The following is a 25,886-nucleotide window of genomic DNA, read 5'->3' on the forward strand; positions in this document are numbered from 1 at the left end:
TTCTATAATGGGTTTAAATTCTGCGTTTGTTATGTTAATATTTCTCTGCCTTGTATTGTTGAATTTAATTTACTGATTATCCTTTGAAATAATAGTGCTACCACAGAATACTCTTGATTGAATTTCTTGTGCAAAGACTATGGTATCCTCTGTAATGTTTGGAAGATATACTTTACGTACCACTTCACTTCTGATTGGTAAAATAAATCCTTTTCCATCATCTTCTTCGATGTTGTGCTGAATTTCTTCTCCCTGACACGTGAATGTAAGCATTTCGAAATGATAATTATTGAAAATCTCTGTAGTTTGTAAAAGTCTCTTCCTAATATACCATCTGCTCGTATGTTGAATTCATCTGGAACTAATAAAAAATCGTGTTCCAACTTTAGATTGATGAAATATATAGTGCATGTTATACTTCCTTTTGAATAAATTGGTGTGTTAGATATCCCTGTTAATGATATTGAATCTGAACGTATTGGGCCATGATTTTTCTTTAACTTGCTTGCTTTGAATAAAGAGATTGATGTTCCTGTATCAACTAGTAATATTGATGTTTCATTATTTGTAATGCTCAATCTAATCTTTATATAATCAACTCCATTTAGCTCTACAGTCATTATCCGATATACGCTATCGTACGGGACCGAGCGCAATAGCGTATCTCGAGTTTTCGCGTATAGCGGATTCCTATGGAAAAATAGTTTACACTACCGGTTCGAGGATTGAAATATATCGCTATAGAGTTTTGCATTAAAGTTTTTTGTTATAAAACAGGTATATTTTCCACAAATTTAATGCAAAATGCATTAAGAACATTAAGGAAATTCAAAAAGAACATAAAATATTTAAAATAAATAAAAAAATTGCAAAAAACACATGGAGTTGTCAAATTTAGAGGAGTCGCGTAATGCGAATTCGCGTCTATCGAGTATCGCGTACTGTGGATAATTGCTGTACTTCCTGTATCTGAGCTGTAGTATGGTATATGTTTCGTTTTTGTTGCCCTGTTTCTCCATTTGTTATTGCCCTTAGATTTTTGTTTGGTCTGTTCTGATTATTGTAGTTGGAGCTGTATCTTTGATTATTGTATCCCTGAATAAATCTGTTGTTATAGCGAATATTGTTTCGCTGGTTGTTGTTGTAGCTGTTATTGTTGTTATTTCGATTGTTGAAGTTGTTATTATTTCTGTTATTATAGTAGTTTCTGTAAGGTTGGTTTGGATTTGGACCATAGTTGTTTTGTATGTTCCTATTCTGATATCCACGATTATTATTTCTATTGTTAATTGAACCTTGATAAGCCAATATGTGTGCTTTATCCTGCCTAGATTCACATTCGTTCACTATTTTAGTCGCTTCGTTTATTGTACCAAATTTTCCTATAATAAGAGCTGTTTTTGTTTCTCTATTTGATACCTTTTCGATTAATGAGTCTATACCCTCTCTTACTGCCAATTCACTTGCCACATCTTTGGTTAAATTTGGTTTTATTCTTGTTTCGGCCCTTCCTGATAATCTTGTGTATATGAATTCAAAATGCAAAATGTATTGCTCTAAGAAAGGATTTAACTTGATCCGCTGATTACTTGATGACTTGATTGAATAATGGCACTATTGCCGCAGCATCCTTAAGATTGAACAGGGCCATTTTTGATTTTTTATGCAGCTTAAGTAAGACAAATATGATCCGACCTAAGAGTTTAAATGATAATGTACTGGTTGTTAACAGTGTTAAATTGATATTTTTATCCTCTGAGTTATTTGTAGAAAAATCAGATGACTTGTTACGTGAATCGTCGTTGGTTTTTGATGTGCTCATAGCAATGATATTTTGTATTAATGCATTAGAAATTTTGCTAAATTGTAATAGTTTGTTAAAAGTATAGTTGTATCTATTTTTTTCGATGTCATTTTGAATTTCTTTAAATGTTTCTTTAGCTTTAATTCTTAGTTGTATTCTTGTACAAGTTCTTTGATTAGGATCCTGCATTTTTTTAAATACATATTTCAAAATTTCGATTTTATCGCTTATAGAAGTCATTCCTTTTTCATATTGTTTTCAATTACTTCCGATTTCCTAGCTTTAAAAACCCATTTGATTATATTTTAAAATTACAATACCTTAATGGAATATGCGACGTGCATTTTGTTGCTGCTGATTCTACGCTGTATTTATACCGGTGCTTGGTGTTTAATCGGTGCTTGGTGTTTACTCGATGTTTAATGTGAATTTCTACGATGTCATCAGTCTTCACTCGATGTCTTGTCGGGGTTGGGACACTTGTCCATTCTCGCCTACCAATCCAGATTGGACAGTGAGCTCGCCTTGTCTTTTCGTCTTCCACGTTGGAAACGGTTGTTCCTTTCAATCACGCTGGCCACAACTTGTTTCGCACTGCAGTATATTGTTCCATATCACTTGCTCCACGAATCGTATAGATTACCAAATTGAGTTATATTAGATAGGCAGTTGCATGTTTTTGATTGCATCTTGTTTTGCCAAAGTTTTCAATATTTTAAAAATGGTTTTAATTACTTTTTGCATGAGTACGATAGCAAGAAGTATCAGCACAATGTTCAGTTTTAACTCATGGATTTCATGCTGCTCTTAGTGAACATTTTGTGTTTGAATAATGGTAAGATCATTATCACCATTGACATTAGCTTTAGGGTTTGATGCGTCGTTACCCATTTTATAAATCTGTGCTGTATTGTGGGTTATTGTAAAAAGTTAGCTTTTTTTAGCTTTCATCGTTTCTCATTTCAACTTTACTCTACTTGGTAAATCGATCGCAAGAGCGTTCATACGTTTTTACACATTGGGATAGGTTCTCACAACACTGTGTACGGATAATGGGGCCTTTTCCGTTTGAAATTCGTAGGCTGAAATTTCAGCCTGTCAGCTGTTTGCATTGTAAAGCAGTTTTCGAGCAGCTATCTAATTGTGTATAATATACAGGTGGGCTTATCCCAAGGTGTATGAATTTAGAAGGCTGATTTTTATCGCTTCTGCTTCTGAATGAAGATTTTAAGAGTGTTTTGAGTATTCGTCAAGCCTCCAGAAAGCTTGTTTAAGAAAAAGTTTTCACCTGTTCTGCCAAAAAGTGATTTGTTATTTGTTATTTATTAGTTAAAATTCAACGGACCGCAAGTGGCCCACTTGAAGCGAATTCATTTACATTCATTCATTATAACATAGTCACATTTCGGTCATTCATTTGTCACGCTTAGTCTTAAGTAACATAATTAACATGTAAAAGGTCGCACGACACGAATACTATTTAACAATGCTGTTGCGACGAGTCTGGCAACTGTTCGATGTTATAATAATAACGCGTATTGATGACTGCCCGGTGTAAAAGATAAACAGATACTTGGTAACACACGGATAATGCGACGGAAAGGATAAGGCGTACGGAAAGGATGTACGGAAAGAAACAGAGTGCGGCGGCTCTTTTCCATTCTAACCGTACGACGAGACAGAAGTTTTTTTACTTGTTATCACCGTTAGTTAAGCTTTCGGCAATAAATATACTTGTAAAATTATCTGGGAAGTCGTCGAGTTCATTTTGACTGTTGCTCAACGCAACAAATGCGGTGCGCGACATGTCAGGTTGATGACGATCACAAATAACATTAAACTCACGGCACATACAAATAAACGGATCAGAGGAGCCAAAGCGAGTGCGGCGTTCCTCCACGTCAAGTAGCGATCTAGCTCGGAGCGATCTCGGCGGGACATACATGTTGAGCCTCGAAAGAAGCGCGGGCGAGTCGATCCGATTGTCAAGAAGTCCCGCGACAAACAGCCTCTGAGCGTTGCAGTTCCGCTGCTTCAGTGTCTCGATGCCAAGCAACGCACAGCGTCCCTCATAGTCAAGTTGGACACTCCACGAGCGCAAAGCGAACCGCGTGAATTTGCACTGGATCGACTCTAAACGAGCTAGGGGACGAGCAGCTGTAGGCCACCATACTACTGAAGCGTATTCTAGCACTGGTCGCACCAAAGCACAGTATAGCGTCTTGATGCAGACCGGGTCAGTGATGTCTCCTGCTATTTGTTTTAGTAAGCTGATCAATTGGTTACCCTTAGTGACAACGTGCTCTAGCTGGTCGTGGAAGCTCAACTTTTGGTCAAGGAGCACTCCTAGATCCGTGACACAGCTTTTGCGCCCAATGGTAGATCCATTTAACGCATAGTCATACACTAAGGGGCACCGCTTTCTCGCAAATGTAACGACAACACACTTCTCGACGCACAATTCAAGACCATTCAAATAGCACCATGACTGGAAGGCACTTAGAGTGGCTTGAAGGCGGAGTTGGTCTGACCGGTCACGGATAGGCAGGAACAGCTTCACGTCGTCTGCATACAGTAGGTGGCTGTCAGGAGGGAGCAACCGTGTTACGTCATTCAGGAAAATGACAAACAGCAGCGGTCCAAGGTTACTCCCCTGCGGCACCCCCGAAGAAGCATCGATACGGCGCGACGTATGGGGTCCCATCTTCACGCAGTATGTGCGACCAGCAAGATAGGAACGCATCCAGGCCAGCAGCTGCACAGGCAGGCCAAGCGTTTCGAGCTTTGCGAGCAGCAAGGCGTGCGGAACGCTATCGAAGGCAGCCTTGATGTCCGTGTAGACTGCATCGATCTGCGAGCCGGCATCGATGGTCCTGTGACAGAGCCTAACGAACTCAACCAGGTTGGTGGTGGTTGAACGCTGAGAGACAAATCCATGTTTAGCTGCGCTAATGTAGTTCGAGGCAGCTGCGAGGAGAGGTTCGTACACCAGGAGCTTCGAAGACCTTAGCGCAGGCACAAAGCGATGTAATGCCACGGTAATTACATGCATTTGATTTGTCCCCCTTTTTGTGCACTGGAACAAGCCACGAAGTTTTCCAGCAGGCAGGATAGATGCCCGAACGCAGCGAGTCGCGAAAAATCGAGGCCAGGATAGGCGCGATGGTGGTACCACAGCGCTTAAGCCGGGATCCCGTCAGGCCCTGGAGCAAACGAAGGTTTCAGCCTGTCAATCGCTTTCGAGATTGAATACTCATCGATGATCGGGAAGTTTGGGGCCATAGCATCCACCGGTACGTTTGATAATGCGTCGGCTATCTGCCTCTCATCAGTTACCGCTGGAAGGAAGGTGGCGGCAAAGCGCGAGGCAAAAATATCACATACAGCAGACGATTGTTGCCGTTGCGCCCGTTGTAACTGACGGAGCTAGGAAAACCAGAGGATTTCCGACGATTGTTTGCGAAGTTCCACAGTACACGTGAATTGCCGCGGCAGCGCAAAACCGTACGCCGTACGTGCCCCAGGTAGCGGAACCTGTTATAGCGCCGATAGAGAGAGTGCGCAGTATTATAATTGCGCAATGCAGCGGGACACCTACGCAACAAATAATCGCGATACGCGGCAGCTTTAGCCGTTTTGAGCCTGCGCAGCGTTCTGTCACCCCAAGGGGGGCCTCGTTTAGGTCGTTTCACCGGCGTGCATTCATTCAGGGCTTGCAACATGAACCGCTCAAAATCTTTCACAGCGAGGTCAAGAGTGGCGTAACGGGAACAATCGAAGACATTCGCGAACGAGGCGATCATCGGCAGGAGCCTGTTAAAGTCCGTCCGCGCGTAGTCAAAGCGTGGTGTTAGCGCAGGAACGGCTGATTCCTCTCGTGGTAGCGGGATGGCCAACTCAAGCGCAGGGTGATAGGTGTCAATTGCTAACAGCGGGGTGAGGAAAAGTTCTAGCGGAAGGCAAACAGAGGCAACAGCATTATTTACAAACACCAGGTCTAAGACGCGTCCGCTGGTGTTCAGATGACCATTGATCTGGAAAAGTCCGCTATGATGCATCTCGCCCATAAACAGAGCGGAGAGAGGCGATCGCGTACGTGGCTCATAATGAAATGGCAAATCCGGATCATGCTGAGCGGCTGACCAGGAGACGAGAGGTTGGTTGAAGCCTCCTAACAGGAGTAAACCGTCTCCGGGATGCATATTTGAGCATAATGAGCGAATGCAGTTTTCGATTTCACGGAGCGTGGCAGCATTTGCGGCAAGTCTAGGCGGGAGGTATGCAGCAATGATGAATAGTCGGGAATTGCCTAGTTGTATTACAACGCACACTAGCTCAAGCGATGGATGCACTGTTGTGTGTTCCCGTGACGTCAGAGACTGAGAGCACGCAATCAACACACCTCCACCGCGGGAACATGTACTGTTGTCAACACTACGATCGCATCGGTAGACTCAGAAGCTATCGTCAAACAGCAAAGCCAAAGGTAGGCTAGGATCGAGCCAGGTTTCCGTAAGCACTATTACATCCAAATTGGATTCCAACACCGACAGGCGAAACTCATCGACCTTCGTGCGCAGTCCCCGCACGTTTTGATAGTAAACAGAAGCAGTGGAACGGGCAGTGCGAAGCGCATTAGCAGCAGGAACAAAACAGGTAGGTGTTTGTGCAGACTTAACAGAGGTTCGTCTATTCGTGAAAAAAACGGTCAAGTATGGTCTGTTGTAAGTTGGTGTTGGAAGTGCGGCGAATTTAAAGCGGGCCGCTGCGCACCTCGGCGATAATCGGTTCAATAAGCTTCCCCACAGCCGCAACAGTTGAGGTGAGAGCAGCTTGAAAACCGACCTGAGCCCCGATCTCTTTGACTGATCGGCAGCGCGGATTTTTCAGGATATTGGTGCACCCAGTGCAGCTCCAGTGCAGATCGATGTGAGTCAGGACCGCATCAATCAGCTCGGAAGGCAGCCTGCAACAACCGCGGTGAAAAGTAGCCTCACAGTACGCACAGCCGATGATACAGTCGGCAGCATCCAGTGGCACAGCACACGCAAAACAGATAGCCGCCATCGCGAAATTATGCGCGGTTTTGATCACACCACCGTCAACCCGGATTAAAAACGTTAATACACAGTCGTGGGTCAATGAAATAACACACTAACACGCAACAGTAACAGGAAGCAGTTTGGTAGTCAATTGAACGAGTATTAACTGGGTACGTTAGAAAATACACTTGTTCGGAACGGAAATTTACACTCATAGCATAAATTTGATAAATTTAAATTATGAGTGTAAATTTCCGTCCATGTAAGTATTGGTGAAATTTACGGACTCCAAACATGATTGCGTATGCCTTATTTATCAATTTGTGAATAACGTTGTTGTGTTTTATTTAATGTTTGTGTAGCATATTACTTTATGTATACACCTTTGGCGTTTACATTGACCTTGAAGTTGAAAAGCTATTACGAGCTCTCAGAACGGGAAAAACCATCCATCCAAAGTATTGTTTTGGCATTGATCAAAAAGAATTTTCCTTACAGAGCGACTGTATAATGCGAGGCAGTAGAGTGTATATACCCTCCATTTAAGGGAGAAAATATTACAGGAACTTAATTTCTCTCACTTTGGAATATCTAGAATAAAGTCATTAGCAAGAAGTTATTGCTGGTGGCCTAATATAGATAAGGACATAGAAAATATGGTTATCAACTGCCAATCTTGTCAAGAAACAAGAGCAAATTCCAGTATAAAAAAGCTTCCATCCATGGGAAGCTAGTTTTTATACTAGTAGACGCATTTTCAAAATGGCCTGAAGTCCGAATAGTAAATAACATCACAACCGAAACCACGATTAATACATGCAGGGACATATTTAGTACTTTTGGAGTTCCTATAATTTTGGTGAGTGATAATGGCACTCAATTCTCATCAACAGAATTTGCTCACTTCTTAAAGTTTAACGGGATAATTCATAAATTTAGCGCCCCATACCATCCCGCCACAAATGGACAAGCCGAGCGATTCATTCAAACATTTAAAGCAAAGCTGAAAGCTATGAAGAGTAGTCGTTTAGAAATTCCAGGAGTATTGAGCAATATTTTAATGTCTAATTGAAAAATGATACACCCAAGTACGGGATTCTTACCGTCCATGTTAGTTTTTAGACGGCAAATAGGAAGCCGTATCGACATGATGATTCCACCAACGAGTACAACTTCCAAAGATGTGACTTTAAAAATAAAAGAATTTCCAAATGGTCAAAGGGTAGCAGCCAGAGAGTACATTAAGGATAATAAGTGAGAATTTGGTAAAGTAAAAGAAAGATTAGGCAGACTACACTACTTGATAGAATTAGATGATGGAAGAACTTGGAAAAGTCACATTGATCAAATGCGATCCGTAGGCAATAACCCAAACAATACCAATGATTTGAATATTTTTGGCAAAGGTAAAGATTAACATAATTTGCTATCGGAAAAGGCTATCAAACAAAACAACATTTCACAAAAATTAACTAAAGATTCATCATCTAGATCAATAGAAAAGTCACTATCCAATTCAACACCTCAAAGTTTTCGGTCGGAGCCCCCATGTCTAGAAGAGATAACAACAGATGCAGAGATGCGGCGATCTACGAGGACGATACAACCAGTAAAACGTCTAGATATATAAAGTTATTAATAAAAACTATTTTCGGAGGGAAGAGCTGTCATAACCAGCACGTAAAGCAAGTTACCCGGCGCTCTAGCACCAATCGAACACGACATCGAACATGAAAAATGTATAGGATTTGACATGTTTGTCTTGTTTGTTTGTTTGTGTCTGACAGTGCACCTCCCTATGATTATATGGGTTTGTTCGAGTCGGATGTCGTGTTCGATTGGTGCCAGAGCGCAGCCTTATCGTATGAGCCACTCTGACAGGAGGTAGCTGTCAAGAACTGTCAAATGGAGAATGGGAGAAAAGTGCGCCAAGAAAAGCAGCGTCACTTTGCACACACGAAGAACGTTTGTAAGCAGAATACCACGGAAATAAAAGTTCATACATTATAAGTACGATATTTACTATTTGTTCTTTATATAAATGATGTATCCAGGATCCTTTCTGGAGATAATCACCTGCTCTACGCAGACGACACCAAAATCATTCGGCAAATCCAGGGACCAGACGACCATCGCATACTCCAGGCTTCACTAGAAAACTTTGATAGCTGGTGCACGCGAAACTCCTTAACCTTTTGTGTTGATACAGGGTTTTCGAGGATTATATAGACATGTTCAGCGGGTTGTAGATTCGTTCAGGCATATAACAGACTCTTTCAGCGAGATATAGAATTGTTCGGAAGTAGGCGTGGACATCTCACTTTTGAGCAACACTTTGATCACGTTATGACAAGATGCAGTCAATTGTTAGGTTTAGTTGTTAACATGACTCGCGAGCTCTCTGACCCAATCTGCACCAAAAAAATTCTTTATTGTTCTCTTATTCGGTCAGTGCTGGAGTATGGAAGCGTTGTGTGGTGGCCTTCCTCTGCTCGGGTTACACCAACTCCTACTGTGACACCAAAGGTACAGTGGAGCGCCGTTTATCTGGGCTTCTCGGGACTTGACCTCGCCCGGATAAACGAATAATACGGATAATGAGTCGAATGATATATTTTATCACCAATTCCTGATAAGATTTTGGAAAAAAAATCTGATAAAAATTACCCAGATTTTGTTAACTTCATGTTTTTCCAATGAGAGTCATTGAAATTTGCCATGAATTATAGTGTTTTTTTATGACAATTTGCTCTTATAGCCGCTTTTTCAAATATCCTTTTCATAACGCAATGTCACCTTTGTATTGAACTGTCATTTCTCAACAGCACGGATAAACGGAAAGCCGGATAAAAGGTACCTGGATAAACGGCACTCCACTGTATATACAAAAATTAAACAAAATCTTCCCAAGTGACATTTGTTCTAAATTTTTAACCATGATGTGATCGAATGGTGCTGAGATATCAAAAAAGGGTTTGTATGCGTCGAAAGCGTAATTTCATATGTGCATGCGAATGACCTTCTTCTATCGGATGATAATATGGTGTCCAATTCGTTTAAGATTCATTTGCTTTAATATTTTTCGAAAAAAGGCACATTTCAGGCGGCGTTATTTGGTTAAAATTTGGTGTTTTTGGTATAAAATGACTATACGACCATTAATAATTGTTTAAAATATTAAAAGGTTAAAAGATTGGAAACGCTGTTTCCAAAAGGATACGAAAGAAAACAAAGAAAAAGCCACATCACAGACGATTATAAACAGCTTGTTCTAAAAATCTCTTAAACTGGTGTAGTTTACGGAAAGTTAAAGGGGCCAGTTTAAGAGAAATAACTCGAAACCCCGATTTTCGAGCTCGAAAATGTCAATTGGGTTGTGTACAAAAATTAAGCATTTAACTCAAAGTCTTTATAATACAGAGGTCGAGTCGTCCAGAACATTTGATCAAACCGCAGGGCTCCACACAGCATAACACGGAGCGCAACATAACAATTGACAGCTGTCGCTTCACAAAACGCTTGGGAAAGGAGGTAAAGCGTTTCATTAACTGTCGGTCATCGCAGTAGGTTGGTAGCTTTTCAACGAGAAATGAGCGGCCTACTAAGGATATTCAAAACATGGTACCGGCAATAAAGCGTTTTCTGAAGCGTTTAGCAGCTGTCAGTTGTTATGTTGCACTCCGTGTTATGCTGTGTGGAGTTCTGCGGTTATGCTGTGAGGAGTCCTGCGGAAAAAGTGTGAGAAAGTTTTGACAGCTGGATGAAAAAGCTTCAATAGTTTCATCGTAGTATACATTGAGGTTTTAGTTGTTGTGCATGCAGTGGTCTGAAATCATTTTCGGTCATTTTTACATCGTTTGTTTGTAATATTGTACTTAAAAAATTGACGAATATCAAGAAAAGATAGAATTATAGTGAAATTATCAATTACAACAAGATCAGTGCCCGAAATTACGACGAAATCATATGTAGCTCAAGAGGGTCAAAGCTAAGATGCCAGATTTCTGATTGTGGTCATTTTTAAGTGATGAATTACCGAAAAAACTTCTCCATGCCACGTTCATGAGAAAGAAATGTATAGTTAAACAAAGTTTTGAGCACAAATTGCACAATTAGCCCTGAAAAGTGTTTGGTTGTTTGGAATCGTTTGTGAACGCTTTTTCATCTAACTGACAAAAATAAGCTTTCAAAATGGTGGACCAAAATCGAGCTAAGCATCGACCTCTGTATTATATACACTTTGATTTAACTCTTGCAGATACTTTAATGGGTTAACAAACAGAGCCAACCTATAAAATAACTGCACTTGTCATCTGTCAGCGATTAAAGTATGAATAATACTCACGTATGAACATCAACTGCATTTTCTGTAAACAACAAAGGGGTGTTTTTAAAAATTTTATCATAATTTTCAATCAAAATCTCGATGACCACGTTATTGAATTTTATATCAAGTATTGCTGCCACAGTTTCTTCCGCAGCTCGTAACAATGTAGGGCCGAATACAACTCCTAAATTAAAAACTGACATCTTATTTCGATCACTATTCATTGACACCCTAAACAATAAAAGACGTAAAAAATCAGTTTTATTAATCTACATTATTTTTACGAAACATCTTACGCTTTTAAGTGTTGAATGACCATATCCAGCATATCCAAACGATTTTTTGGTAACTTGTATACCAGTTGATGTACTTCATTAATTCTTTGCAGACGTGTTTCTTGTTCTACAACAAAGAAAGAAAAATAGACTTAAGTATAAAGGGTCCAGTAGAAGAATCGGAATATCTATAAAAACTTTCTGTAAGAATCTTTTTTATCAGAGGCGCAAAAATGAGAGCATTGAATGTGTGAAAAGGGAAAACAATAGAACATTACCCCAGCCACACAACACGCGAATGAGCCGGCAGTCAACCCCTCTTCACTCATTAACACTTTGACGGTCGCACATTTCGCTCTCGTTTCTTCGCCAGGCGCCGCAGCTATTGTTCTAAAAACTGCGCGGTTCGTCGGGGTGTTCTCTTGTTCTATTCTATTCTGAGTAATACAATACAATACGCACTACGCAATACGCACAATACAATAAACTGAGAGAAGCGAAAAACTGCATCGCACCACAGTGGTGTGCTCGGCCGTCCACAAATGTTTTCTTTATCGCACCACAGCGTCAAAGTGTTAAAAGAGTTGCCATTTTCATTCGGTTAAATTTATTCTCAATTGCATAAAAAAGCGTGCACGATGCTGTTCATTTAGAAGTGTTAAAATAATGTTTTCGCATGTTTTCGGTAACTTCAAATGACAGCAGCTGGGTACAGTATCGGACAATAAGATAGGGCCTTTTTTTTTCAACGCACCATTTGTATTTGTATTTGTGTGTGTGTGTGTGTGTGTGTGTGTGTGTGTGTGTGTGTTTATATGTTTTATGTGTTTGTGTGGGTATGTTTGAGTGTGTATTTGTGTGTGTGTTTGTGTCACAAGTATGTCGTTTCGGATCGATTTGTAAGTAGTTTTTTGTGTGCTTTGGGTTAGGTTTTTGTTGTTATTAGCAGGACCACCGCCTTCGCGGGCAGTCTTTCTTTGATACATTAACAATCTCACGGTATTCCTCCGCCGTGGTTTACCTAGGACGTCCGGGTGACTTGCACGTTTGCCACAAAAGTGCGCTATCGTTCCATCACGTATTCGATCGTTTTGCGCTTAATGCCAGCAGCCGCCATTTGCTATATGATATGGCGCTGATAATCGGCACACACACACACACACACACACACACACACACACACACACACACACACACACACACACACACACACACACACACACACACACACACACGCACGCACACGCACACGCACACACACACGCACACGCACACGCACACGCACACGCACACGCACACGCACACGCACACGCACACGCACACGCACACGCACACGCACACGCACACGCACACGCACACGCACACGCACACGCACACGCACACGCACACGCACACGCACACGCACACGCACACACACACACACTCACACACACACACACACACACACACACAAGTAACGTGGTAGAGAAGTGCACGGTGCGATGAAAAAGGCCCTATCTTATTGTCCGATACTGTATGCTCGGTGGTGCCCAAAACGTTGCTCCGTAATCTTTTTGTCGAAGTTTTTTTTTCTTAAGGTTCTGGCCAGAGTTTTCGATTCACGAAACGACGCCTCAAGGCGCGTGACTTCATCGGGTGCGATTTTATCGTAAGGCCTGTCATAATTTTATAAGGGATTTTACAAGTATCGTCGGACGAGCGATTTCGTCGTACGACGGAAACTTTTTTTTTATTTTGTGTGTCTATGAAATTATGTAAGTTATGTAAAAACAACATTATTTTTTTGTATGATTTTTTGTAATGATAAAACCATTTAAATCAATCAAATAATCGTAATATGAACCGAAATAGCCCTTGACATCAGCGTCCGATAAAATCGAATAGGATGGGCGCTGCCACGAGCCTAAGACCACATCCCGCATACAACATTGAACTTGTAATGAAATGTTTGAAATGCATCCTACAATTATATATAGTTTATTAATGTTAATGTTCGAAAATCAACCTACAATATATAGATTATTTTATGGTGAATATCAGTACTTACTAAGTAAAACGACCTTTAAGGATCGTTCCTACTGAATAAAAAATACTTACTAGCAGCAGATATAAAGGCATGGTGTAAACGATATGTCATAAGTGGTTCATCTAAATTTCGGAGATACTGTTTTAAAGCACTTGCTATTGTTTTGCTTTCCAAAATATCACCCTGTCCCACGAATTGTTCATCTTGGGAAAAGCTAAGACGCTCTTTTTCACTCTTTTTTCGATCCAGTCCTACTTGTAGCAATTTATTTATTTTTGTACTAACACCACCGATACGATATAACCCCTGAAAGTATACGTATCAATATATTAATGAATGATAAATAATTTTTCCTATTTTTAGTATGCATAGTGTTGTTGGAAATTTCGAAAGCCAAGGCAAAACAATTTGTATCCGAAACGTTCGTTTACGCTTTCAGCAAGAAATTATTCCGCCTTGGCTTTCACTATCTCCATAACGTATAATTTTTCGATTTGAATTACATAGTTAGTCGTTCACCAACAGCATTTAAAAAGAATGATTATGTAAAGAAAAGATTTATATGTTTGTTGAAAGGCGAGACAGATTGAAACGAAGAAAACAATCTTTGGAGCCCTTCACGATTCTAGTCAACTTTTTGTATTGATTTTGGCAGTTGAAGGCTGAAATCATGTGAACACTCCCTACAAAACCACACATAAAACTAGCCTGCTATTTTCAGTCTAGATTCATTTAGCTTCACAGCTAGAATTAGATTCGAGTACCTCGAAAAATGGCAAAACAAGGTGGTGTAGCATATCTGCTCATTAGAACTTATTGTAAACCACACTATAAGCTATAGACACACACTCAGCAAATCAGGTCTATGGTATGACAAAGCACCCGGAAGAATTCAGGCCCCACCGTTCATATAAAAACAATTGTGACACATTTCTTGAAAACACCCGAAAGACGCATAATAAGCAAATCAGACGTTACTGCAGGTAAACTAGGTAAGCCGAGAACACATAGCAACTTATTGCTAAAAGCGCAGTGTAGGCAATGATCGACGAACGCACTCGTTCTTTGACTAAAACAGTTGAAACTTTCCAGAACCTTTGTAAAATCACTAAAAGCGCAGCATAGGCACAAATTGACAAACACCCCACACCATTTCAATTTATAAATTGATGCCAATGACAATAACATTTAATTAGAACAAAAACATATTCCAACAACAAATGTACGAAACCCAAAACATATCTTGAGTATAAATAAAACCAATTCCAACCATGGCAAGTCAGATTCGTTCGGACTGTCAGGATAGGACTATGCCCATCCAACATCTATCGACTTCTCATTTGAAGAGTTTAGTTATGTCCCCCTACCCAAGGTAAGGCCTCTAAACTCCAACGTTACCAGTAAGGGAAACCTCCTTCTGGGTTTCAATGATCGCCTGGACGATCAAGTGTCGAAAAGTCCGCTCGAACAAAGAGTTATTCCACCTCGGCTCATATCAGTAAAAACTGACCTACCGCGACGTTGATCGATGTACAGTATGTACCGTATGTACGCTCATCACATTACATGGCGACCGTAACTATCTTTCGAACTTACTACAATGATGTTTACATTCATCCCAAGGTGTATTAAAGAGATCAGGTGATGAAATCGAGAATCAAAGCGTATATAGTCCCGGTGGTCTCATAGCATGTTTTTATTACCAAATTTGAACGACACATTTTCGCAGGATGGGTTTGGCTTTAGCTCAAGCAGGATTTCTGGAGGCTTTACGAATACACAAAACACTCTTAAATATCTTCATTCAGAAGCAGAATCAATAATAATCAGCCTTCTAAATTCATACACCTTGAAATAAGCCCACCTGTTAGATTAGAACTATACCCACTTAGATAGCTGCTCGAAAACTGCGATTCAATGCAAACAGCTGACAGGCTGAAATTTCAGCCCACGTACTCAAAATGGAAAAAGGCCCCTTTATAAGATATCCCAATTAAAACGTATTTGAAGGAGATCATGTGGCGGTATACATAGCATTTTGACAATCCGGTATTTAACATACTGGTTCTGGATGCTCCTGAGTCTCTGTATCAAATGACATTTAAAAATACATGCAATGAGCGAAATAAAAATATTAAAATAATTATACAATTGACTAACCGGTAGATAATTTTTCAAAACAGAATGTTATGTTAACCTGTTTTACTCAATTCTAGTAATATTACTTTGTTTTATGTTCTTTCGATGAACGCAAGAAATAAATAAGATGTTACGCCATGCTCTTTAGTGTAACATTAAATATATTCAAAACATTTACACGTAACTCTAGATTCATACATAAAACAACCCCCAACCGTACGCACGCATCTAACCACTTGATCGCCAGAATTGAAGTGTCGCTTTCGTTTTCTCGGGTCGTCGTCCCGGCTTTGAGTCCTGCGTCACGATCGTGATGGCCGTGCCTGTATCGCAGACGACTACCAACGTCAATGACGCGATGACGCACGATGCTGGTTCTGTCCACAACACTTTGTTATATTGACGGGGCATTTAAAATAAAGCTATACTATTATTGAAAACAAAAACGAAGTAAAAAATACAACTTTTTGAATTTATAGTTAAAATGGCCCGGTTACAGGGCTACGCAATTTTTATTGGGACGTATACGTCTTATAAACGATATAAGAATTGCTTTTCAATCAATCATTTTTTTTTTTTTGGATCCTTTGTACATGATTTTTTTTGTGTCGCGATATTATCCTATAACAAACATTGCAATGTATAGGATTATGATTTATTTTATTAAAAATACTACTGTTGCGAAATGAAAACCAACGCGGTGTAAATTCTTTGCCGAAACGATTTATTTTAGTTTGCCAAAAAATTAGTCTTCGATTCCCGCTTTTGGTTTAGAGGCCTTCTCTGTGTCCTGTCGCCCCTTTTTATCCTTTCCTTGCCGAACCGAACGCGATCGGTTGGAACCCGAACCGATATCTTACATATTTTAAAACGCGCGTTTACGACAGGTCGTTGGGTACCTTGCGAAAAGGTTTCAACAACTACAAATTAAATTGTGGATGGTGTACCGGTTGGAATACAGGGTTCCACACTTTATCTCAAGACCACGGGACCCCTTCCCGAATCTGTCTTAGCCAAAGCCAAGACTGCGGTATGATGCTTGAAAACGTTGATGATACCTGAATTCATCGGACGCAATGCTGAATCTGCGGTACATTTCTCGAACACACTGGTCCGCGCCGAGGACATGCGGTCGAATATTTTTTTACACGGATAACCTTTGTGTACATCAGTGTACTGAAAACAGTCAATTATTTTTTCTTGTTTTTACTAAAAAAGATTATTTAAACAGTTCAAAGTACTGTCTTAACACTTGTAAATATTTTAATTAAACAAATATGCATTCACTCATTTTATTAAATTGTCTTTTTTTTTTTGGTAAAAAACGAAAAGGATAATTGAGTGTTTCTCCAATCACCAACGTTTTCAAGCATCATACCGCAGTCTTGGCATTCGGGAAGTCAAGACAGATTCGGGAAGGGGTCCCGCGGTCTTGAGATAAAGTGTGAAACCCTGTCTTCTTCTTTTTGGCTCAACAACCGTTTGTCGGTCAAGGCCTGCCTGTACCACTTGTGTGGGGTTGGCTTTCAATGTCTTTTGGATTACCCCCCATAGCAGGATAGCCAGTCCTGCGTATGGCGGCACGGTCTAGTTGGGGCTTGAACCCATGACGGGCATGTTTTTAAGTCGTACGAGTTGACGACTGTACCATGAGACCGGCCATGAAACCCTGTAAATATGTTTATATCAAAATTCATACTGTTTGCGATAAATTTACTTTAGCTTTCGGATCATATGTTCCATAGCTTTCGGATCATATGCTGTCGGCACACACATGTTTTCCCGCAAACGCAATACCCTAAATTTTCCCCCCAGCATGCTCCACCGGATACACTGCTGCTGGATCTGGACGTTGGTACCACGCGGAACGATTGGCAGTATCTGTCGAAAGTTGCCACATAGCAGCACCACTTTATGATCGAACGTTTGGAACGTTCCCAAAACGTCCTGCAGGACGCGATCGAGGGCGCGAGCTTCTAGAGCATAGCAGCTACTCATGGATGTCTCGTTCCATAAGATCAGTGATGCCTGTTGCATCAATTCAGCCTGTGCTGACTGTACACGGATGTTTCAGGGGCTGTTAGCGTCCGAGTTGAGCGATAGCTTGAATGTAGAGTGCGTATGTCCCCCGAACAACAGCAGATCAGCAATTCCACTCCGAGTCACTGCGATTGCAATTTTCGATTGGCGTGTGTACGCAAGAATAGTTTCGAGCAGAAACGGCTTCCCGGTGCCACCAGGTCCATGAAGGTAAAATATCTGCCCATATTTCTCCTCTCGGCTGGACCGTAAAACCGTAGTTGTCCATTGCTGCGGTTATTACCTCGTAATTCATTGTTCGTTGTTCAATCAGTTCACATATACACCTGTTTCCATCTACGTTCGAATCTCGTGCCGTTTGCATCGAATCGCAAACCGCCTGCTTCGAATCGCATACCACTACGATCGAATGCGTTCATCCATGGTTGAATCGCGTGCCAGTACGGTTGAATCGCGTTCCACTATGGTCGAATCGTATGCCACTACAATCGAATCTTGTGCCGCTACCATTGGATTTCTGAAAGCAAGAGCATAGTTAACTGATTGTTCACGTTTGAAAGCTGTCACCTTTTTTGTCGGGTGCTAAAATTCTAATAAAAGTAAATTATTCCCTGATTGTAAGTATAGTCCTTGTTTTCTACTAATATTCGTGCTTTTTACATGCAGCATTACGAAACGGAACGTGGGGCCATTAAAAAAATAATGGCTTCTTCTCCATTTGCACAGCGACGAATATTCGACCACATATGACAAACGAAGCCTTCACAATCATGGCATGTTATTAGAGACGATCCATTCGAAATAGAAGTCATAAGATGGTCTTCGTTTGACGGCTGTGATCGTTTGACTAATGACTTCCACTTACTGAACAGATTTTCAATCGAGTTGAAAAAAGGGCTGTACGCTGGAAGTAGCATTATGGTATGGCCTCCTTCTTCTATAGCATTCCGTACATCAATGCTGCGATGGAATGGAACGTTGTCCATTATTAAGATGTATCTACCGATGCCCAAATTTGCTATTTTTGTTTTGAGATCGCTGAGGAACTCAATAAAAAATATTTTGTTAATAGCTGAGTTGTGATGTTGGTAGTGTACGATGTCCTTCCTTTTCGTAGCGCATACAATTGAAATATTGCGTGAACGAAGAACAGGAACAAATTTCACTGCTCGTTAACCAACAAACGATCGTCCATAAACAACACGCATGTTCACCTGGAACTCAACTTCATCGATGAAAATTATGGCATCATCGGCATATTCGTTCGGTAACTGCAGGAAACTCTCGGCATGCATCTTCCGATCTTCTTTTAATCCTGGCAGTACCGCTCGCTCAGCAACTTTATGAACACTTTTGAAGGAGTAGTGGAATCCTTTTATGGCTCGAGCTACGGTCGTAGTAGATACTACGACTTGGTGATGTTCCCGTAACTTTGCCACCAACTCCTTCAATGATTGTCAGTCAGGCAATCCTCGTCAATCTATTCTCGGATACTAGCAATCTCACGTTGTGAAAGCTTCTTCGTATTCGGTGTCGTTCGTTTTGTGGCCTCAATAACACCGCTCTCTCGGTACTTCTTTACGATGTCGTGTACCGTAAAATGCCTCAAGTGCAGCATTTCGGCAATTTCTTTCATATTCTTGCCTAGGTCGTAGGCTCCAACAATGCGTTCGCGGTCTTCGTTAGATGTTATTTTTTTAATGGCCCCACGTTCCATTTCGTAATGCTGCATGTAAAAAGCACGAATATTAGTAGAAAACAAGGACTATACTTACAATCATGGAATAATTACCTTTTATTAGAATTTTAGCACCCGACAAAAAAGGTAACAGTTTTCAAACGTGAACAAACAGTTAACTATGCTCTTGCTTTCAGAAATCCAATGGTAGCGGCCCATGATTCGATCGTAGTGGCATACGATTCGACCATAGTGGAACGCGATTCAACCGTACTGGCACGCGATTCAACCATGGACGCACGCATTCGATCGTAGTGGCATGCGATTCGAAGCAGGCGGTTTGCGATTCGATGCAAACGGCACGAGATTCGAACGTAGATGGAAACAGGTGTATGTTGTCCAGCACATCGATTGCATAGCAGTGCTCCGCGTTGACCAGGGAACATATTTTGGCAACGGATAAGGCGCATTATACCAGGTCTGACCCTTCTGCATAAAGTCGGATAATTGCGGCATACTCCGAAACATCGTCAACGTCTTTTGCGGCACCATTTCGCGCAGGTGCTGAACAATGAGTCGAAGCACTTTGAGGTGCTTGACAGCTCACAGGAGCCGATTCTGCTCGGGGTGTGTACGGTGTACCGGGCCTGATTTCGCTAGTAAAAGTCTTCACAATATCGGTTCACGTTTGCGTCCTACAATAAAAGAGGATTCTGGGACATTCTCTCAGACAATATAAGGCCAAATAGGTGACGCAGATGTCGAGCATTTCAAATGAAACTGCTTCCTTTATGGTTCTGGACATTTTGGTGTAGTCCTGCAGAAACCATACATCAACAGTACACCATGCGGCCAATAACAATATCAGTCTGGCAGTGGTTGCCCGTACCAACATACCATGTAAGGTGCTGCAATTAATTTTAAGCTTACTCGTAATTTTTTAATCTTTAAACTATTTAGATTAGTGTTGGGTCATACGATTCATTTCACGACCCGACCCGGAGTCGGGTGCGAGCCAGCCGGAATCGATTCCGACCCGTGGGTGCAGCGTGTGCGCTAGGTCGGAGTCGGAATCAAATCCGACCCGCGGGTGCAACGAGTTCGGGTCGACCCGAAAGATCAGTAGGTGCGAGAAAGCATAAGCGACTCCGACCCGTTGGTGCAACGAGTTCGCGGTCAAAGCCTTCCTGTACCACTAATAGGCTTGGCTATCATTAACTTATTAATTGTCCATAGCAGGATAATCATCCCAGCGAATGGGGGCACGGTCCATTCGAAGCTGTTACCCATGCCGATGTTATTGAGTGGTACGAGTTGACGATTGTATCACGAGATTGATTTGAATTTCACTTACTACTTAAAACAAATAGTTTTTTTTTACATAAATCGTTTACATGATCACGGCACTCAAACGGTTGTCGAATGGAACAGAATGCTTCGAATCGAATGGCTAAATATTGAAATCATGCCGAATGCCAAGATCAAGTGGATATCGTGGCATAAAAATAAATACATTTTATTTGTCGTTGTTCATACTCACATATTATAATACAAATTGCACCATAATACCAAATGCAACTCCATTTTTGGTTTCGCTTATCACGATTTTTATAAACGATACGCGACGAAGTGCGATGAATATTCCTGTGAGCATGGGAGAGTGCACAGGCAACACGTACTGTGTGCGAGAAAGAGTGAACAGTTATCTTGCATGCAGCAAGCAACAGCCGGACAAAGCCGGTTTTTTCAAAGAACGGAACGCACGAACGATAGCACCTTGCTAACAATATTGAAGCTGCAAAGACCGGAACGGAGTGAACGGAAAGAACGAATTGAACGGAACGGAATGAACAGAAAGTACGGAATGAACGGAAAGAACGAAATGAACGGAACGGAACGGAATGAACGGAAAAAACGGAATGAACGGAATGAACGGAACGGAACGATTTTGTATAAAGGATCGGAACGGAACGGCCTACATAAAGAACGGAACTTTTTTACTAGGTTCGGACCGGAACGGCCAACACTAAACGGAACGCACGAACGATAGCACCTTACTAACAATATTGAAGCGGCAATGACCGGAACGGAGTGAACAGAATGAACGGAAAGAACGGAATGAACGAAAAGAACGAAATAAACGAAACGGAACGGAATGAACGGAATGAACGGAACGGAACGGAATGAACGGAAAGAACGGAAAGAACGGAATGAACGGAACGGAACGATTTTGTATAAAGGATCGGAACGGAACGGCCTACATAAAGAACGGAACTTTTTTACTAGGTTCGGACCGGAACGGCCAACACTAAACGGAACGCACGAACGATAGCACCTTACTAACAATATTGAAGCGGCAATGACCGGAACGGAGTGAACAGAATGAACGGAAAGAACGGAATGAACGAAAAGAACGAAATAAACGAAACGGAACGGAATGAACGGAATGAACGGAACGGAACGGAATGAACGGAAAGAACGGAAAGAACGGAATGAACGGAACGGAACGATTTTGTATAAAGGATCGGAACGGAACGGCCTACATAAAGAACGGAACTTTTTTACTAGGTTCGGACCGGAACGGCCAACACTAGTTCAAACACAACTTAAAAACATTTTAACAGAACTACAATTAAGAGTTGAACCAACTCAAAAAGCCACATTAACATAATTGTTGCTTGCCGAAACCATCAAACTAAAAGAACTTCCAAATAACCTGCAATCGAATCAGGTCAGACAGAAAACTTATAATGCAATACATGTTTAGCATACACAAATCGTAGGACAAGAAGCGCGAACCGACAGCTTATAACGGTTATCGGTTACCGTCGCCTTCATGACCGACATCCCCTATCCATCCCATTGCGCCAGACCCGTTACGGTTCGAACGATCCAATTCTCCGAGCTCTATCGGCTTTCAACAACTTTTAACAATTATTTGACTTCAATGTCCCAGTGTCCCGTTTCCGTTCACGCTTTCGTGATTTTTCCTCACTCCAGTCCATTAATGTGTACCCGTCAACCTTATTTCCTCTCGTCAACTAGCATTAAGTATGCACTTTAGTGCCGATTATCTAAATCAAACGGAAAAAATCTGAAACAAACTTATTGATACAAACAAACTTATTGAACGAACGGATTCAAAATTCGCATTATACAAGGTTGTTAGAGAAGCCTTACGGATATGTCGAACATGACGTGTAACGGTGCATCCTATGGTACACCGATACTCAAATCGCATTCCGGGGTAAAATGTATCTTCCGGAAAATGACTTAGCTGAAGAACCAGAGGCAAATGGAATTGCATATTACCATGTTTCTGTGACTGCCATGTTCCAATTGTGGTCACACTCGATGAGCCCAACACGTATATCTAATCACCGTTTCACTGGTGTCGTTCACATCTCGCTCCTGCTATTGCAAGCTCGAGATCGTTTGCTGACGTTCCATTGTTCTGATCGCCTACCGTTAGATTCGCTCCTCTTTTTAATTATTATTATTATTTATACAGGACGTCCGTTTCGCTCCTAATTCAAATTTACTGAAATATTTGGTTTTACAGATTTAAGAAAAATTTCAAAGTTTCTAAACGTCTGTTCGTGGACATTCTGAAAGAAATTGAACCAAAATTTGCGCCTGTAAGATGGACTTAAACCAGCGGCCGGCAAACTTTTGAGACAACGGGCCAAATTTAGTTATTGATCTGAAGCCGCGGGCCAGGAGAATGCGGTAATTCAATTATTGTGATTTAATTTTTACTTTATTGAATTTTATAAAACAAAATAATTGATTAATAATATCAAGCAATGTGATTGGTATTATTGCTGTTTTCCTATAATCGTGTCATCCAAGCATGGTTCAAAATTGATTTAACCTACTTATTAACATTTTTTTAATATACAAAAATATAAATCATAAAATTTCGTATGCGATCTTCATTTCGATAGGCTTATTATGGTGTTAAAATTATGTTAATATTACATAACGGTTGCATTAAAAAATGGACAACAATTATCGATTTTTCATGGGTGTATCTTAACCCGCACTAACAAAACGTTAATTACACTTTATCACCAGTAGTATCCCATTAGTTAACAGACAAAATTTGACTCCTCTATCAGTCGAACTCTAACCATGATGGCCAAAAAGTGAATCAAAAGCGTGCGCGATCAAAGAATGGCACTCCGTAGCGTCCAAAATGGACTCCGTGCGGAAGTTTTTGGACGTCGTATATACCCGTTTTTGCATTTTGGTCGCCAACGTCTTGGATCTATAAGGCAACAATGAAAGCATCGTAAGAAAGCCCAGGTATGAACCTTTGTTTTGAGGAAGAACAAAGAAGCTGAAATGAAGACAGAGGGACAAGTGGCTACATTACTGCGTTAGCTGAACCGGAATATCGATGCAACCCACCAAACAGTAAAATAATACCTGGAAAACATGAAGAAACAGATCAGGAATTAGGAATCGCATCCACTGGCTTCGCTGTGGCAAACAATTACGCGAAAACTCAATGCAATCATTTCAGGTGAATTTCAACAGAATTTCGATATAACACCCTAGTCCGCAAACTGATGCAAAAACTCTTCTTCTTCTTCTTCTTTGGCACAACAACCGTTGTCGGTCAAGGCCTGCCTGTTCCACTTGTGGGCTTGGCTTTCAGTGACTAATTGATTTCCCCCCATAGCAGGATAGTCAGTCCTACGTATGGCGGCACGGTCCATTTAGGGTTTGAACCCATGACGGGCATGTTGTTGAGTCGTACGAGTTGACGACTGTACTACGAGCAAAAACTCTACTCTAACAATTTTGTAGCAAAAACTTAAGAGCAATTGATGAAAATCGAAGGTAGAACTTAAATCATGCATGTCTCCGTCCACCATGGTGAAAATTCCTAATAACTGACGAAAGGCAATTCACAAAATCTTTAACTTATTTGTGCAAGTAATCTGAAATAATTCCCTTTCAACAGATGTAAAAGTAACGAAATTATCTTTCCTAGTTTTTTTCTACAGCCAGCCGAAAATGGCATATTTTCATCACAGTCGTTATCAGGTACACGGTGGCGGTGCAAATCGAACCACAAAACATGGTTGATTGAAACTTGTAGTGTTTAATTAAAATCAGCTCCGACAAGTCACAAAGCACAAGCGACTAACTGCACTTTAAAGTTTTCAAGTTTTTTACATTATCATGCTAAAGTTATGGGGATATTGACCTCGAGCTCGAACATACTGAACGGTCCGTCGTTCCATAGTACTTTAAGTAAAAGTTGAAAAAGTACAATGGTTTAATATGGTATACGATCTTCAGTAATTTGTGTACGATCGTTTCGTTTCTTCGTTTCTTCCCATCTTTCAAAATCAGTCAAATCCTTTCGCGGGCCGGATTGAATGTTGTGGCGGGCCGCATTTGGCCCGCGGGCCGGACTTTGCCGACTGCTGACTTAAACCTAAGCAAAAGACTTAAACTGAAGGAAAAATTTGCTGCTACGCTTATATTCCTAGCTCAGGGAAGTTATCAGACCGGTGTGGAAAACGATTTTAACATCGCAATCGCACAGCCTACATTCTCCGTGATATTTACTCTTTACCTAAATATCATTGAGCAAACTTTTCCAGCTAAATGAATCACTCTAAAAATGGAGCCCGGACAACAGCAGGAGGCGAGATGATATTTTTTCGGTAAAAGTGGGATTCCGGGTGTTGTTATGTGTGCGGATGGAACACATATAAAAAATATTGATCCACAAAATGATAGAGATCAACACTACAATCGAAAAGGATTTTATAGCTTCAACGCATTGATTGTAAGTATTACACAGATGCAATTATGCAGATGTTTATATATATTTTTAATGTATTTTAATTAATTTATATACATATTTATACTTTTTAGTTTTGTGATCACAAGTTGAGAGTTCGTTACGTGAATGCCAAGTATAGCGGGGCGAACCATGATTTACATATATGGAATGTGTGTGGAATAGACACCTTTGCAGAAAAGAACCTCTCCGTTTTGGTCTATTTTGTCTATTTTGTTTTAGGTAAATAGCAGCAACTACGTTAAATTCGAGAGGCTGATTTTTTTCTCTCAACAGCAGATGCAGCATATCCGTCTAAGCCATGGTTGATTACGCCAAAACGTAATCCTGTTCAAGGTCGCCAGATGCTGATTACAACACCAAACATTCGATGGGCAGAGAAATTGTGGAACGCACTATTGGCATGATAAAGAACAGATGCAGGTGCATATTAGGAACACGCCAGTTGCACTACACGCCAGAAAAAGCAACACAAATAACTAATGTGTGTTGTATTTTACACAACATGTGCATTAGTGATGACTCAGTTGATGGTGAATATTTAGAATGGTATATTTAGGTTAATATTTGGTGAAAACTAGGTTTTTTCGACGCCACACTGGCCCTCAATTGCAGCAGGGCCTTTCTTACCTATAAACATAAAATTAAAGCATTTGAGCTCGCATATGAAGGATTAGAAAGTTTGGAAAAGATTGGAATTCGTCGAAGGCTGACAATAAAGGACCAACGCT

The 25,886-nt window shown here is 40.8% G+C and overlaps 1 protein-coding gene across 10 annotated transcripts in view; it reads right to left on the reverse strand.

Moving 5' to 3' along the window:
- Nucleotides 1-25,886, reverse strand: part of LOC121589997 (rho GTPase-activating protein 26) — a 191,382-nt gene that overhangs the window by 16,596 nt on the left and 148,900 nt on the right. For all 10 annotated transcript variants that reach the window (XM_041909314.1, XM_041909312.1, XM_041909311.1 and 7 more), the window contains 3 exons: nucleotides 13,546-13,780; nucleotides 11,470-11,575; nucleotides 11,192-11,404 (listed from right to left, as the gene is read on the reverse strand). In XM_041909314.1, the coding sequence (XP_041765248.1) occupies nucleotides 11,192-11,404; nucleotides 11,470-11,575; nucleotides 13,546-13,780 (554 nt within the window). The remainder of the gene's footprint in view (nucleotides 1-11,191; nucleotides 11,405-11,469; nucleotides 11,576-13,545; nucleotides 13,781-25,886) is intronic.

Source organism: Anopheles merus, chromosome 2R (assembly GCF_017562075.2).
Source record: "Anopheles merus strain MAF chromosome 2R, AmerM5.1, whole genome shotgun sequence".
Classification (NCBI taxonomy): domain Eukaryota; kingdom Metazoa; phylum Arthropoda; class Insecta; order Diptera; family Culicidae; genus Anopheles; species Anopheles merus.